At 38.9% G+C, this 15855-nt stretch overlaps 1 protein-coding gene across 1 annotated transcript; it reads left to right on the top strand.

Annotated features, from left to right (window-relative positions):
* The first annotated feature begins 572 nt into the window (after nucleotides 1-572).
* On the top strand, nucleotides 573-14727 carry LOC102808694 (uncharacterized). The gene is made up of 3 exons (XM_085490600.1): nucleotides 573-695; nucleotides 2747-3029; nucleotides 12633-14727. Exon 3 carries the CDS (start codon nucleotides 12676-12678, stop codon nucleotides 14389-14391), a length of 1716 nt encoding a protein of 571 aa, XP_085346726.1. The 5' UTR covers nucleotides 573-695; nucleotides 2747-3029; nucleotides 12633-12675; the 3' UTR covers nucleotides 14392-14727.
* Nucleotides 14728-15855: the final 1128 nt, after the last annotated feature.

Below are 15855 nucleotides of genomic sequence, written 5' to 3'. Positions count from 1 at the left end.
CAAGACAGAGTTTAATACGTCTGAAAACCGGCAACAAACAAGCTTCTCTCTGATTGGTCCGACTGTTAAGTGTTAGGGTTGGGTAGCCAATCAGGTACGCCTGGGCTCCCCGTTAGCCGTGACTTACGAGCCAGCAGCGTGAAGAAACAAAATTACTTGCATTTTCATTACTTGTTATCAACATTTTCCGCAGTCAGTGTTTAGTTATATGAGTTCACTGACCTTAGTACTGTATTATAATGTTTTTGCCTTTCATTGTATTTTTATTAAACCTTCCCCGTGTCACCAACCGCCTTCTTCCCTCTTTATCCATTAGACAATAGCAAACAAAGCAAAACTCCTTAACTCGATCAATAAAAGCAAGGTACACGTACACACTTGTTTTCCGCATACCCTTTTGTTTGTTTTATAGCCCTGTCTTTGTAAAAAAAAAAAAAAAAACATGCTAAGGTGTTTACTGTTCACGATCAATTCGAAATATTTCACGGCGCATTCAGTAATGCGATATCAGATCAGATATCAGTTTTGTTTTTACCAAATACGGGACTCCTAGGGGCGCTTTACAAGTATAGCTGATTTTAAATGTGAGTGTTTTTGAACATTATCTCAGTGGATCGAGTGACCGTCGTGGCAGTGCAGTGAGTTGAGGCGCCTTGGATCCTAACGAGGTACTGTCTGGACGCATATGAATACAGGTACAGTTCAGATTATCTAACGTGTTCTCAAGCCCTTCATCGGTCACGTATTGGTATTACACGCATTGAACCATAGACTATAGCGATATAGGTATATGCTTGAACGAGCACTCACTCGTCATTTTTATATAAATTATTCATTGTAAAACACAGAACTGCGTCTACTATTTTAATATCAAATACAACAGAAAGCTAGGCGCCTAATATTTATTTTTCTGTACGCCCCGATATTTACATTCTGGGTGCTATTTCTTCGAGATGATCACGATTTGACCTTTCACCTGTGCACGTTCTTTATCATCTAATGGGCGCCTATTATGACTACAGTAAGTAACAACACGGGCGTCACAGAAAATAATCTTATTGAAATCAAGCATGGGAATGAATGAAATGAGCAATATCAATTGTTAATTATGTAAATTTATTTCCAAAAGCGCGAACTTACTGGCTTCTATTATTCACACCTACGGACTCATGGAGGGCTCGGTTACACTAGGGCTCGGTTACACGATAAGCTGACTCCCATGACCCTATGCGTCATTGCAACTTGAACATAAAAGTAGGCTATTAGTGCTAATACGGGTTACTGTGTGTTTTCCCGGAATATTGAGTGAAAATATCGTTTATTTATCCCACCATTGTTTCACATTGTTATGATAACGTTTAAGAAAAACAACATACTCATGATTTTATAGCTTCAAACGAAGTTTCTTTGATATATAGTTACGCTCCATGATAAAACCGAAATTGATAATTTCTTCTTAAAACGTGAAATATTGACTTTTTAAAACCATAAATTATATTTATTGATGCGTAGCTTTTAAATAAATAATTGCACGTCCATTAAAACACTCGCGATAAAATGCGCATACATGTGCGCAGGTAAATCAAATTTGGTGATGTCACGCTACCGTTGACGCAATGAAATACACAAGCGGAGGAAATGCACAAGCTTTTCTTTTATAAATGGAAATTTTCTTTAACATTGTCTTATTACGGACACATATATACATGCAATACATTGCGGGCGTTTAACAACAATGGAATTCGCAGTCAAGCAGCGAGATCATCCCTACGACCCCATACACTCAAAACAAACACTCTTTGTTTTGTTTTTTTCGCCGCCGATAAAATGGAGGAAGTTTAATTCCTGCATCGCACGCGACAACATGTCATGATGTATCTTTTTTTGTATCGCAAAATGATTCTACATATTGCCTGACAACATTACAAGTGTCGACGATTCGTTCCCTCCGCACGTCCATAAAAAACACCCGAGATAAAATTGGCATGAATACGCGCAGGTAAACAAATTCGGCGATGTCGCGCTATTGTTGACGCAAGAAATACATACCCAGAGGAAATGCACACGTTTTCCTTTTATAAACAGAAATTTTCTTTAACGTTGTCTTCTTACGCTCACATATATAATACATTACGAGCGTGTGTCGCGAATACAACTGTACAATAACTACAACGGAATTCGCAGTCAAGCAGTGGGATCACCCCTACGACCCCATACACTCAAAACTAACACACCTTTTTTTTTACAGCCGACAAAATAGATGAAGTTTAATCCCTGCATCGTATGCAACGACATGTCCTGATGTATCATTTTTGTATAGCAACATGTTTCTACACGTTGCCTAACACCAGTATAAGAGTTGGCCATTCGTTCCCTCCGTCTCCCTAATTGGTGATTTATCCTGGCTACAGCGTGACAAATCTACTTGCTGTTTTCATAACCTTCGTTGCGCGATGTCAATTAATGACAAGTTTACCCATGTGAAAATCTGTATTTTAAGTAACACTTTAAGTTTTGAAGCTCGCAACCCATTGAAACATGTATGATCCGGTGATCCCCGTTTCCAATGCTCCGAAAGCTGCAATTCAAGTTAAATCACTCGACAGAAAAGCATTTGCCGCGCGGTGCCATGCGATACTATTTAATAATTTAAATCTTTGTGTTTGCCATCATCCTGGTTCAGGACCACCGCAAACAATGAACGCAATAATCCTAATTGATTTGTTCTCTTGTTATTGTACCTCAGTCTGAATGGTTCTCTGTATATCCCCAAGTTCTGTATAGCGCCGCCAGGATCGCGGTCTTCGGGGTGATGATACAAATTGTATAGTACAGAAACCAGATACTTTTGTGACGAACAGTTATGTACCCCGTGAATTCGAACTAATAGGGATTATAGAACACGTGATTAGACCCAAGTTGGCATCCCGACCAATTCGTAAACAAGACATAATAGAGAAGTCCATAATCAACTGGTGTTCTGATAGAAGAGGAACGGATTGTATCTGAAGAAATTACAAGTAAAGCGGGTACGTGCAAAGTTACTTAATTCATCATATAATGACATTATTACGAGTTCCATCACGGTAACATAATTTTGTGGTATTGTTCTGCTATTTCTGGCTGATTAAATTAATGCATTATTATGCACCAGGAGAGTCAATCAATCAATCAATCAATCAATTCATCCATGGCGGGAAAACAGACGGAAAATCAAATAAAAGTACATTTTCTAAAACACGTGCGTGTAACAGCTAATAAGAAATGCACATAACCCCCATGTCGTTCATTTTTTAATATTATTAATATTATTATTGCTCAAATTAGTCGTAATAAAAACAAAACAAAAAAGCATCGGCCATAAACAATAGAAATCTTGGTAGAATTGATGACGTAAACAATTGTATATTTGTCTAAAAAAGTGAAGTGCACGCTTCAAAAACAGTTTGCATCGTGCAATAAATATCTATCAATAATCGACTCTGGAAAAAATCTTTTACTGCTTTCCTAGTGATATTTATAGTATAGGCCCCGCATTAAAAATGTGTATAGTTTTGTACGATTGGAAAGATACTTACAAGATCATATTAGCACGTAACTGTGGACACAGACAATGGGGTAAAAGACTGACACAGAAACGTAAAAGCAAAGGAGGTAGGGGGGGGGGCTTAGTTCAAAGTGGTTTATCAACACTCCCTGGGAAGGTACAGATGAATAGGTCACGAGGGTTGTTTGTGGAATGTTGATAATCAATATACTATGAAAAAAGTTGTGATGAGACTTCTCCCTTTCGATTAAAATTGCTGTAAAATAAAAACCGTAATCGCTTTCAAACGCAACATTAATTGAAGTAATTCAGGGATTAGGTAAACTAGTTCAAAACTTGTTTTTTTGTTTTGACTATCGGCGACACGGTGTCTGGTGTTTTGAAATGCATTGTCGTGTTGTGCTTACATTTCTTTCTAACTACTAGAAAATCTATCGAGAAAATGACTGCCCGAATCACGCGGATTGTTAGATTGTAATTTAATTGTATTTTGGATGAAAATAACATTCTCAGACACCATTCTTACCCAAGCCATGTCGACTCTTCATCAGCGTTGGGTTGTTGAAGCGGCTTAAATTTTCTTGAAAGGAAAATGCGTCTTTGATAATAAGTTGTCACTACAAGAGCAGATAGACCGTAATGACATGTCCACTGCAGGTGAGTGTTGTAGCTGAGTGCAGGGCAGAGGTGTAGCCTATAGAAAACTCACTAAATGACATATTTGCATGGGTCGCTTGGTGATAAAACATGACTATAAAACAAAACTAACCACCCGGCAAAAAAAATCTCCCTGGCTCTGAACTGCAAAGAGTTTGGGTTCTGAGATGTACTGTCCGTCACCAACTGCGTGTCCAACCTTGTGACTCGTTTTAGCGCACTAACCGCAACGTGGCATAATCGTTTCCAGTATTACTACTACGTTAGCGACTCCTACATAAATACACACAAGTACAAGCAAGACCGACAACTGAGGCTCAGTCCCAGCTTGGCGAGAACTTGTCATACTATCGACCAATAACCGCCTACTGCAGAGAGATGCTGAAGTCGTAGATACACCATATACTAGTATAACAAAAAATCCACGATGTGTTACGCATCTATACATTGTTTTACTGTCTCTAAGATCATGGAGGTAAAAGACTTTTCTTTTCGTGTACTCATTCCCTTGGCGTAATTGGTGTCGCTAACCTGAATTAAAAACAACAAAACACTGTTAGATTTATTCTAACCTTGTTTGACTCAGTGTAAACAATATCGTGGTTACACAAATGTAACTGCAAAATTCCCCCGTAAATTATCCCACCTGGTTGTCCGCATAATCATGTACGACTGAACAGATTTAATTCGTTAGAAAAACTAATTCGACAAATGCGGACAGTGATTGGTTATACGTTGAGAATACATAACATTGTAGACTTGCATAGAGTCTCTTGTTTGTTTTTGGTGTTTTTTTCAATAAAATAAAATATTATGTGAGTGTATAAATGGCGGAAGTCGGTTACAGTGAAAGGCCAATCATTGCACGCACCGAACCCGGGGCAATCATCACCTGGTGTCACAAGAGGGCGTCTACAAGAGGCATAAGATACTAGGTGCAGGTCTGAAAGACCCGTTGGATGTTTTTTGTGGAAACATTCAGGAAATGAAAACACGCAGTTTATTTGCTAGTCAGTACTAGTCCAACGGTAATCGAATCGAGACATGTAACGCAGGTTTAGTGGGCAGTTACTTTATTAACCTCAATGTTGACTGCCTGCCTGTGGTTGGTAACTTCGTACTCAGACGAGCAATAGCCACAATCGTAACGTCAGACTTACCTGGCATGTAGGCAGGTGTCTTTATGGTAGTATGTTTATTTATTGAAATATCCGTTTATGACCAAGATTGGTATGTTCAATGGCATTTAACTCTACACTTATATACTGAGGGCTGTTTGGTTCCAATCTCAATGTACTGCCTAGACTCGACCGAAGGCGCCCAGCGAGCCCCAAGCTTCGTTCATAATAATAAATACCGCCGAGGGCAGTATAACCACAGTCACTTGGGGGCTGAAAATCAATAAATACTAATTTTTAAAAAAAAATCATCCGCTATACGTATATTAATAAACAAGTTGTGAAACACGGCACCTAGTAAATCGACACCCTGTCGGTTTCAAATGTCGATTTCTTACCTTAAAATGCGAAACAAAAAGTGCAGAGGGGGTCAGGTGTTACGTTAATAACCATTGTTCATAATCGCTAACTTGGTTTTATTCAAAACTGCACAAATCGCGAGTTTTCTTGTGATATCTGACAATTTCATGATCGAAAATGGCCAGCAGCCAGAATCAAGGGGGATTCGCACAGAGTTCTGGGTAAATCAAGTGCGCATACTCATCTTCAGCCAATCAGGCGTGCCGTAACAGCGAGTATTTCCTTGATTTACCCAGAACTCTGTGCGAATCCCCCTTGATTCTGGCTGCTGGCCATTTTCGTTCATGAAATCGTCGGATATCATCAGAAAACGCAGGATTTGTGCAGTTTTGAATAAAACCGAGTTAGCGATTATGAACAATGGTTATAAACGTAACACCTGACCCTCTCTGCACTTTTTGTTTCGCATTTTAAGGTAAGAAATCGACATTTGAAACCGACAGGGTGTCGATTTACTAGGTGCCGTGTTTCACAACTTGTTTATTTATATACGTATAGCGGATGATTTTTTTAAAAAAAATTAGTATTTATTGATTTTCAGCCCCCAAGTGACTGTGAGTATAACAGACAGGAACGGCAACTACTGGTATATACGCAAGAGACGTACACTTGAAATCGAGGCTGTTTAAATGTTATTTAAATATAATGTGACCGTAATTCACATTCATGGGAAATCCGAAATGAAAGGAAGGAAAAGTTCCGTAGACAAATTGATAACATGTTCAATTATTCTCAATAATTTTCAACAATAATTGCACTAGATCTTGAAATCACCAAACGAACATTGGGGGAGGGGTACAAGCCCTGGGCTACGTGCACGGCCAATTTGAAAGGTTAAGGTATGGGATTAGAAATAGAACGGCAATTCTAGAATTCCAATTCTAATTGGCCAATCAACTTGCCCGCTGGTACACACAGCTGGAACTCACGTGACTTATAAGATAACTATCATTAGGTTACGTCAAAGACGATTGAAGAAACTGTTTTCGCATTTTGATTTTTAACTCTAATTATTCTAAATTGGTGCTAATCAACTTTAGACCGCCCGCTGGTTCTACCACACGCTGTGACTCATGCGAACAGTGCAGTGTACTGGTGTACAGAACGGGGGTCAGGTGGGCGTGTGCGTTAAGACGTATAATTGAATAGACCTGAATGGTTCACACGTCAACACCCCGCAACGCAAATACTGTACAATGCATCGGTCAAATATGATTTTACATCTATACGTCGAAGTCACATATTGTTAAACCACAATTGCGTACATAATTGTTCGCATTTCAACAAATATAATTCACCACATAAACATATTTTCAGACAAGTTTTATGTTGAATTATTAAAATACAATAGCCGAAATTTTACTTTATTGCAATTGCTCTTTATACAGCCATAAAGTTGGGGCAGTTAAGCTCAATGGCTACTTCCCCAGCAAGATTTTGAAAACGCAGAGTTGTAAATTTAAGACACTTCGTAATGGGAATGTTACCAGCATCCACGTGAGACGAACAGACCAGTGCCTCACTGAGACGATAATACCTGCCTTCTACCTAGTTAAACCAATGACATATTTACCACCCGGATGTAATTTGAAATACATATTGGGTTTGTTGTTTGTGTCTACAGTAGCACCACACGTTAAAAAGATCACCCTGGTATAATTACATATGTCATCCTAGGGCTAATTGCATGTGTCGTTTTGCCAATGTACTCGCCCAAGGCAACTTATTGTAATCGAGTCACTTGGTCTTCATACTGCCTAAACGCACACACCTCCAGTCAAGGGTAGATTCAGCTATTGTGCACTAAATACTCCATTTTAGCGACAATTATCACTCAACGTGTACTTCATTAGGCCTCCACACATCACCGTTTTTTAGCCATGCATTTGATCCATTAAATGATCCAGCTTTATTTTGCTATAGAAACAAAATTATAGTATACAATTAATGACACCCGCAGGCATCGTATTGTGTTGAGTCAGTGTATACTCGAGTCGCCATGGCAACGCGCCAACGATGTCCGCGAAAGTATTGGTATTTATGGTGGGTATATATTCATCGACTGAATAGGTATCAACGAAAAGAAAACATCATTCACCGTGAAGTCGATTTAATATTATACAGCGGAAGTCACCTCGCCGCTAGGTGTTACTGAACAGCTAGTTTGCTAAGTGGTGATTCATTTTATGAATGCGGGTATATTTCCCCGGAAAATTTACGCGCCGATTGATTGACTTGTTTTATTATTATTAACACAAACTCGTATTATTGAAATAACTATTGTCCGCGATATTCCTTGAGATGGCGCCACTCTCCGTATGTTTAAGTTCAATAGTGGCATGCGAATGCGGCAAATGGAATTTACTTAACCCGTCGTCTGTTCTCTAACTGTGATCGATAACCTAACCAACTATTCATTGTGGATACGTTGCAGTAAACGATCAGCGCAATTCAGAGGCCATTCATACCTACATTCATCCTCCAATTAAATCTAAAAATGCCTCTCTCGTGGATTGATATGCCAATTTTAATTTAAAATTAATTTTCAACAACAAATTGTCAATATATGGTCTACTTCATCGTGGCATATACCAACAATAATACTCCCAATCCTGTGTTAATTTCTCGCACCATATTTCGAAAATGACCGGTTTCTAAGGATTCCTTGAAGAGACGCTGCCTAATATGCTCATTTTAAAGGAATTGTATTGTGCGCGTTCGCATAATATTTGTTATAAAACGACGCATTCCATTGCATGGGTGAGTCAAGAACAACATACATAATATATATCATGCACGGTAAATAATACATCACAATAATAGAACAATTTATGAATAAACACATTGTAAATCCGTCTCCATAGCAACATACTGTTGATGATAACAAACCACCTGTACGTGATCAGAGTATACAATCAATTGTTAATAATGTACCATTTTGACTGCAGGGCAAAAGTTGTTGAAGTTTTGATATCTACTTCAACACCCACTGACTTAATGGGAAGTCGATGTTTTCAAAATATGTGAACAAACATTATGTACGCGATGTACAGTGGGGGAGATGAATCATGGTGACCTGATTCCCAAACGAATACGAGTACTAATCAGTCTTAGTTGAAACGAACTGGCATACATTTACGAAACGTGGGACTAGAATCCAACTTCATAAGTAAGAAATTTGATACGAATATTAAAGTGGGGGAGTCGTCACCTGCACATGCGTCAGATGGCCATAGCGTGTCGTTGTTTACAAACAAACGTCTACCTGTGAGCCTTTGCGTTTTTAGTGTGTGTTGTTATCGTCGCTTAGGACTCAATTCCCGTGCGTGCGCAGGTGACGACCCTACCGCTTTAATAGACCATTTATGCATTATGCGTGAAATCGAACGTAAAAACAGGACAAACAAAAGTCATAGCGTCGTAGTGGCGTCAAACATCGCGTGGGATTCGACAAACGCGAAGTATTTTGGGGGACATTTCCATGCTTAATAATGTGCTGTCCACATTTGATGATAGGCAATTTTGATTATGTAAGGGTATTCGGAAGCAATATTCCTCTGTCGAAGATCGGCCGGTCGATGTGAGTTACGAAATAAAGAAATTCTAGTTCAAAATCAAATCGTTCGATTTTTGCGGCAGACGTTCGACGCGCGTTTTTCATACATCTCGCGAGATCTCGCAATTGTACGGAAAATCCCATATTGTACCAATCGGCAGTCATTAGGTTTTCCGATGAAGCTTTATAACATTATGTTAGCTTGCATGATTCAATCCGACTGCCTCCAAAACAGTCCAGTAAACCACAGTGCAAATAAATGAAAACTACCTGCGAAACATTGTCTGAAATGTACACTCGATTATAGAAGATCGGTATAAACTAACTATATGTTAGCGCTCATTAAAAACATAATATTCTGAGTAATTATTTAAGTAATGTTTGTCGTACAAAAGATATTGACTACAGAATGAAATAAAACAGAAACATATTAATCGCATCGACCAGCAAATCATACCGTCTCGCTATGGGTAGAATTGCTGTTGATTATATTGACTGCTATGTATTATATAACGTTTGATCGATGGTGTCCCTCCTCATATTGGTTGCTTTGTATGCATCTAAACGCCACAGTGCTATGTGAAAATAAAACACTCTATATATTAAAGAAGATCGTGAGGGGGAAATATACTCTACAATCTACAAACGCATTTGTAAATGAAATTTGAACTGTCTTTTAAAATTGAAACCTAATGTGTGTGTGTTTTTTTTATCTTTACTCGATTCTTCCACTTTCAAATTCGATCACGTATACATCTCTCTGTTGAGGTCACGTAGAACTGACAGGTCGTCTAAAAAGACAGCATGATCTCACGAAAAAAAATGATTGATTCGTTGTGGAGATTGTTTAATAACCCTCTGTGAGCAGCTCGCAACGCTAACTGAGCCAACATCACAGAATATATGTATAATGTTGAACCGACAGTAATATATTCAACGCTGCAAGTGCTTTCTTCAAGGTCTGTTTGTGTATTCTTACTGTACTTTCATGAACGAGCACAGTTTGACCTTTTCTGGACTCTTTGGCTGTCTTGGTGATTAACTGTCAAATTTTGAATGTATATTTAAATATCCTTTTTTATCTACGCGTACTTTGAACGTAAACATTCATTTTGTCTACATTTATTGTTTTTTTGAGTTATTCAAACTAGTTTCCATGGAAACAACGCGCGCATAGATCGCTACTCCTATTTGCATATTGTCATCTGTGTAAATGTTGACGTAACTGATTACTTAATAGTCGTAGTAGCCTAAGAAAATGAATAATACAAATGTAGTAAAAATGGAACGCTGAACAATGCTTGAAACATGCAAAGACATTATTTCATACCGGGATTTGGCCGGATTGGGGATGGTCGCATCTACGTCGCGGTGATTGGAAAACTCAAGTTTACTCTCTCTGTGTTCTATTGAAAATGAGATGTTCCGATCTGTAAAAAGAAGATTCTGACGCAGTCGATTCATATTACACAAGGGAAGAGCAGGTGAATATTAATCGAGAATGAACTGTAAGCTAGTGGAAGCGCGCCCTCTATTGATGAAACGCTTCTGTGATGTCAAAATGACGTATATGAGTGAAAACAATGTCGTTGAAATCGACAACTGTGTTTGTTTGTTTGTTAGTCATTAGTCATCTAAATATAGAAAAATCTCTCAAGATCGTAGTCTAATTGAAAGAAACGACGTTTAGAACGATCTTCGTGTCATCCATCAACATAGAAGCGCCTCCTAATTTACTTCCGTTTTTATATTCTCAAAATTTTACCATCCAGGCTTTGTAGAATTTTGCTATCTTTGAGTTTTAAATTGAGAGATAATATATTTTCGCCCACTCGCTACGAGGCCCTCCAGTGCAATGTATATTTAAAGGGGGCTGCGCATGCGTCAGATTGCCATAGCGTGACATTGTTTTCAAGCCAGCGTCTACCCATGAGCCTTTATGTTTTTAGTGTGTGTTGTTATCTTCGCTTGGGACTCAATTCCCGCGCATGCGCAGATGACGACCCTCCCGCTTTAAACATGACGTATATGTATCTAAGGTGAGCGTGAAACAATAAACTGAATGGCGGCGAATTAATCACATTGCGTAAAACTGAGGCTAAAGAAGATTGCCAGTGTAAAACGGAAAAAAAGCTTTTGCAGACAATGTTATTGACCCATTTGACGATAAAACACTCAACGTTATTCACACTGTAAATGGAATGACGATTTGACGCGTGATCATTTATGACCAAATATGGTGGTGATCAGCATTTTGTTGCATCGGCGGACGTACTGTTATACAATCACTTTTTAACGCAGCATTGTATGTTGATGGCGCTCGTCCGCTGCAATCGCCGTTATTGGAAGATGAGTGTTACGCTATGAACCGTTCCGAGAGCAGATAGTAAATATAAACATCAAAAATATACTACGATGTGTTCTACCACAGCAGTTGGCTCCTCGTGCCCTGAAGCGGGCAATCTTCCGAGAATTTCGAAAAGATTGTGTATTACAGAAGTTCTATGCTTTCAATTTATATTTTCCTATCATGTAATAAAAACAAGTCCAGCGCGTGAGTTGCGGTCCGGTCCGGCCATTTGAATTGAATTCATCCACTTCTGTGTTCTAGGAAAAAATGAAGGCCCAAATTTTTCATTTAAAAAAAATGAAACGAAGAGATCAATCTACTAGAATTCACTTTTTCACTATCGCCGGTCTACGGAAATTTAACTAGATTCTCTAGATGAAATATCGTTCTTTAAAACTTATTGATGACCCGAATGTTTGCTAGTAGTTCAATTATTGCCTTCCTAAACTACGGAAATTTAGCATCTTGCTAAGATCAATAGATTTGGCCCAAATACATACAGTTAGTCAAACATAATACCAACAATATAAAACAGTTTGTCAGTCTCTAAAAGCTTCGATGTTTCAAGGCAGTTACTTTAGTTTATTTCATGATTGCCTTAAAATCGAATAAAAATGACTAACTGGGGCGACTTCGTAATATAGCATCGACAATAGCATGACGATCGATGAGTTTATTGTAATCTTCACTCCGAGAACAAATCTAGTTTTGAATTAGTCCACGCGCTGGGTCACGTGACGTGCGGGATCCTTCACTCTTGTAACCACTGACCAACTTGAAACACATTTCAATAGCATCATTTATTATTTACGGCTCCGCGAAGCGTTGTAAAAAGTTGATCTCTGTGCATGATGTATCTATTACAATTGAGTCGTTGTTTATCGATTATACAGGCCCGTAATTCAATCCATTAAAGCGCGAATTGACAAGGTTACCTGCACAATACACTTACTGATTACGTCTGTCTTATCTGTTCACTCACAGGGACTTCCCATAGCGATAAGGGCTGCTGTTCGAAGGCTACAAAATGGAATCCGATGCCGCAGACACCACAGTGTTGGAGATAGAAGCGCCTTTGAAGAGACAGAAAAGGAAAAAGAAGAAGAAGTCGAGAGACAGAAACGAAAACAATAGAAAAGAAGAATATAACATGCAAATCATATCCAACGACGCCGCCATTTTGGAGGTCAAAACGAGAGAATGTCGAGATAATGAAAGGCAGTCGAACGAAATTGTTGTCAAACACACAGACGATAATCACGAAGAAAGGACTCGGAAGATTAAGAAAACGAAAAGTGGGGAAACGAGAGAACGCCATGAGAAATGTCCCAAAGCTGATAGCCGAACTGAATCTGAAAAAGTTGAACGACGTAGACGCAAAGAAAAGAAGTCTCGAAATCTGGAAAAAGACAGGGACATTGAAATTAAAGACGACGCACAAAAATACAAGTCGTCGAAGAGGAATGACCGGAAGAAGTCTAAAGACAAGGTCGAAACTACTAGTACTAATGAGGATGTAAACGTAGCATTTAAAAAACATAAGAATGTTCATCGCGCGAGACAGAGAGACCGCGATGATGACGAAGCATCGGGTGGCGTCGTAGAACAAAATGACAGAACCGTCACGGTGAACGACAGGAGCGAAAAAAGACAACATTTTCCGGCTGGATATCGTGACAAAAGAGTCCAAGACGGCAGGAAAGGACGGAAAAGTAGGCGACAAAACAAGAATGACGATGAAGCTCTTCGAAATGATAAAGAACGTGACATCGAAGCGGGTGGAGATCACGACGTGGCGCACCGGACAGATTCCGAAATAAACAGGAAAAAGAATAAACGCCATGTGCGAGAAGATGGAGATGTGAGAAAAACTCGAGAAAATCGACGGGGTTCTGAGGATAAAAGGCAACGCAAGACCCGTCGAAGTCAGCACGTGGACAACCCTCGACAGAAGGCACAACGTAATTTAAAAGAAAGTGACGGAGCAAGGAAAAACAGTGACGAGTCATCTCCTAGAAGTATCTTAAAATCGAATGGTAACGGTAGTGATGAAAATCGGGCTGACACTTATAATATTCATACACATGGACACTATGATATAGTCGAAATAGAAAAAGTAGAAAACCGTCCCACTTCGTCTAACAGTGATGAAAATCGGAAAGACGGGTCGGTTAAATTCTCTGTAGTCGAAGATGCTTCAGTCGCAAAAGCGAGACGAGAGTCATCGCAAGATAACACGGCGGATGATTCCGAATCTTCGTCTTTCAGTGCTTGGTCCACAGGTAGCAGCGAATCCGAGTCCGACACTTCGAATATACCTAGGCAAAAAGGCTCGAATGTCCGGCAAAAACGGCGTGCGTACAAGAAAGACTCAATGTCAGAATCACAGTCTGAGAGCGAATCAGACAATTCGGGATCCCTCTCCGAATCCGAATACACCACAGAATATGATAGCGAATCCGGGAGCGAATCGTCGTATACAGACTCGTCCAGCGGATCGTCGGAATATGAGACAGAAACAGAAACCGATTCTGATTACAGTGATTACGAATCTGGTTCGGAAACCGACAGCAGCTACAGCAAAAATTCAGAAGACGAAGCAGACGGAAGTCGTCGAACGGCATACGTGATTAAAAAGAAGAGAGATAGTGTTGAGCACAATCCCATAAATGAAAAAGACGATTCAAATAACGCTGCAAGTAATAAAAGTACCACTGTCAGCAGAAGTTGTCTCGTCATGTGAAACAAACATTACATCCAGTATTCCGCGATTAACCGACATGCATAACGTTCTCGCGAGATCTGAATACTGACATGATTGATAACGTACTTTTGACAACATATAAAACTAACATGAAAGAAACACAATACTAGTATAGAATATTACAATTATTCGATATATATGAACAATAATTGCAATTATTTATCGTCATTATTATTATTATACATAGGAGAAACACTGAAACCATGCCAATTTTTGGAATGTGTTATTTCTTGTGCAAACATCATCGTCGCTGTAGAAAATGATCACGTGCACACTTAATAAAATATTAATCTGTGCAGTCTATAACCATTTAAACATCACCTAGACAACCGTTCAAATACAAAAAAAAATGTCCAGTTACCCGTAATGTTATAATTTCAGCATAAGGTAAGCAAGCAAAATTGTGCTCACCGAATCAGCTGTCATAAACAGTGAACAAAAAGTTCTCATAAAACAGAGTCAGGGCCCACACTTTGAAACAGGGGGAAATAATAAACGCCAGCAGCTCCAGCCTCAGCACGCTTAGTTTGAAAGCGTGCACTGTATCCATCGTCCGCCCTCCCATGATGTAGAGACAGTGAACTGAAACATCATACCTTGAAACATTGAAAATGGAATGTGTCAGATTTGTTTTGATCACATTGATTCTCTCACAACCCAATGTCATTTACCAGTAGCAAGCATAAACGCGCCTCGATCGGAGTTTTGATCTGGTCGCACGATATGCACTAAACACCCGACTTTGACTCATAGTATCGTTCCAATCATCACTGAAATTACCGTTAAACCATGGCACCTTTTCTGTACGCGTTGATCTGTACATCAATTTAAGTCGGCATCCTTGTTAAAACATAAAATGTGCTCGCCGTTTACGACACTTATTCTTTATTTGATTTGGTAAGTAACAAAATTTAGCCGACTTTGCCAAATTGTGCTCAACACTTTGCCCACTGCGACCTGACATAACTTTTATATCATCAATGTTATTACAACAGTATAATGTATATACATGTATATTGCTACTTTGTACAGTAATAATTAAATAAAACAAATAATAACAATTTTTGTCATGGCAACAAATAACTATAATAATCCACGTGCTTCGAGGTAGTAGACACGTTTATTATGAGAAATTTCACGCCCAAAAAACTCAAATTTATATATATATATATTTTATAAATTCTGCCAGTAATCGCCAACTTTTCGTACTGATATCCATAAGACTAAGTTTACTTATTTTGTAAAAAAAAATCTGAACTATATGCAGGTTTGTTTGAAATATACAAAGTACGGGCAAGTCAACTGGTGCCTTGGTGATGGAATAAGCAGATTGGTCAGTGTAGACCGGAATCTTGTGTTACCCGTATCATGGAGCTTTATTCTTAGCGTCATGCATGCTCGTATTAACTTTCTATTCATAATGATCTCAAATTTAATGCTAAC

The sequence above is a fragment of the Saccoglossus kowalevskii genome, chromosome 15 (genome assembly GCF_978046115.1).
Source record: "Saccoglossus kowalevskii chromosome 15, keSacKowa6.1, whole genome shotgun sequence".
In the NCBI taxonomy this organism is placed as follows: Eukaryota; Metazoa; Hemichordata; class Enteropneusta; family Harrimaniidae; genus Saccoglossus; species Saccoglossus kowalevskii.
This window is presented reverse-complemented; position numbering and strand designations above follow the sequence as displayed.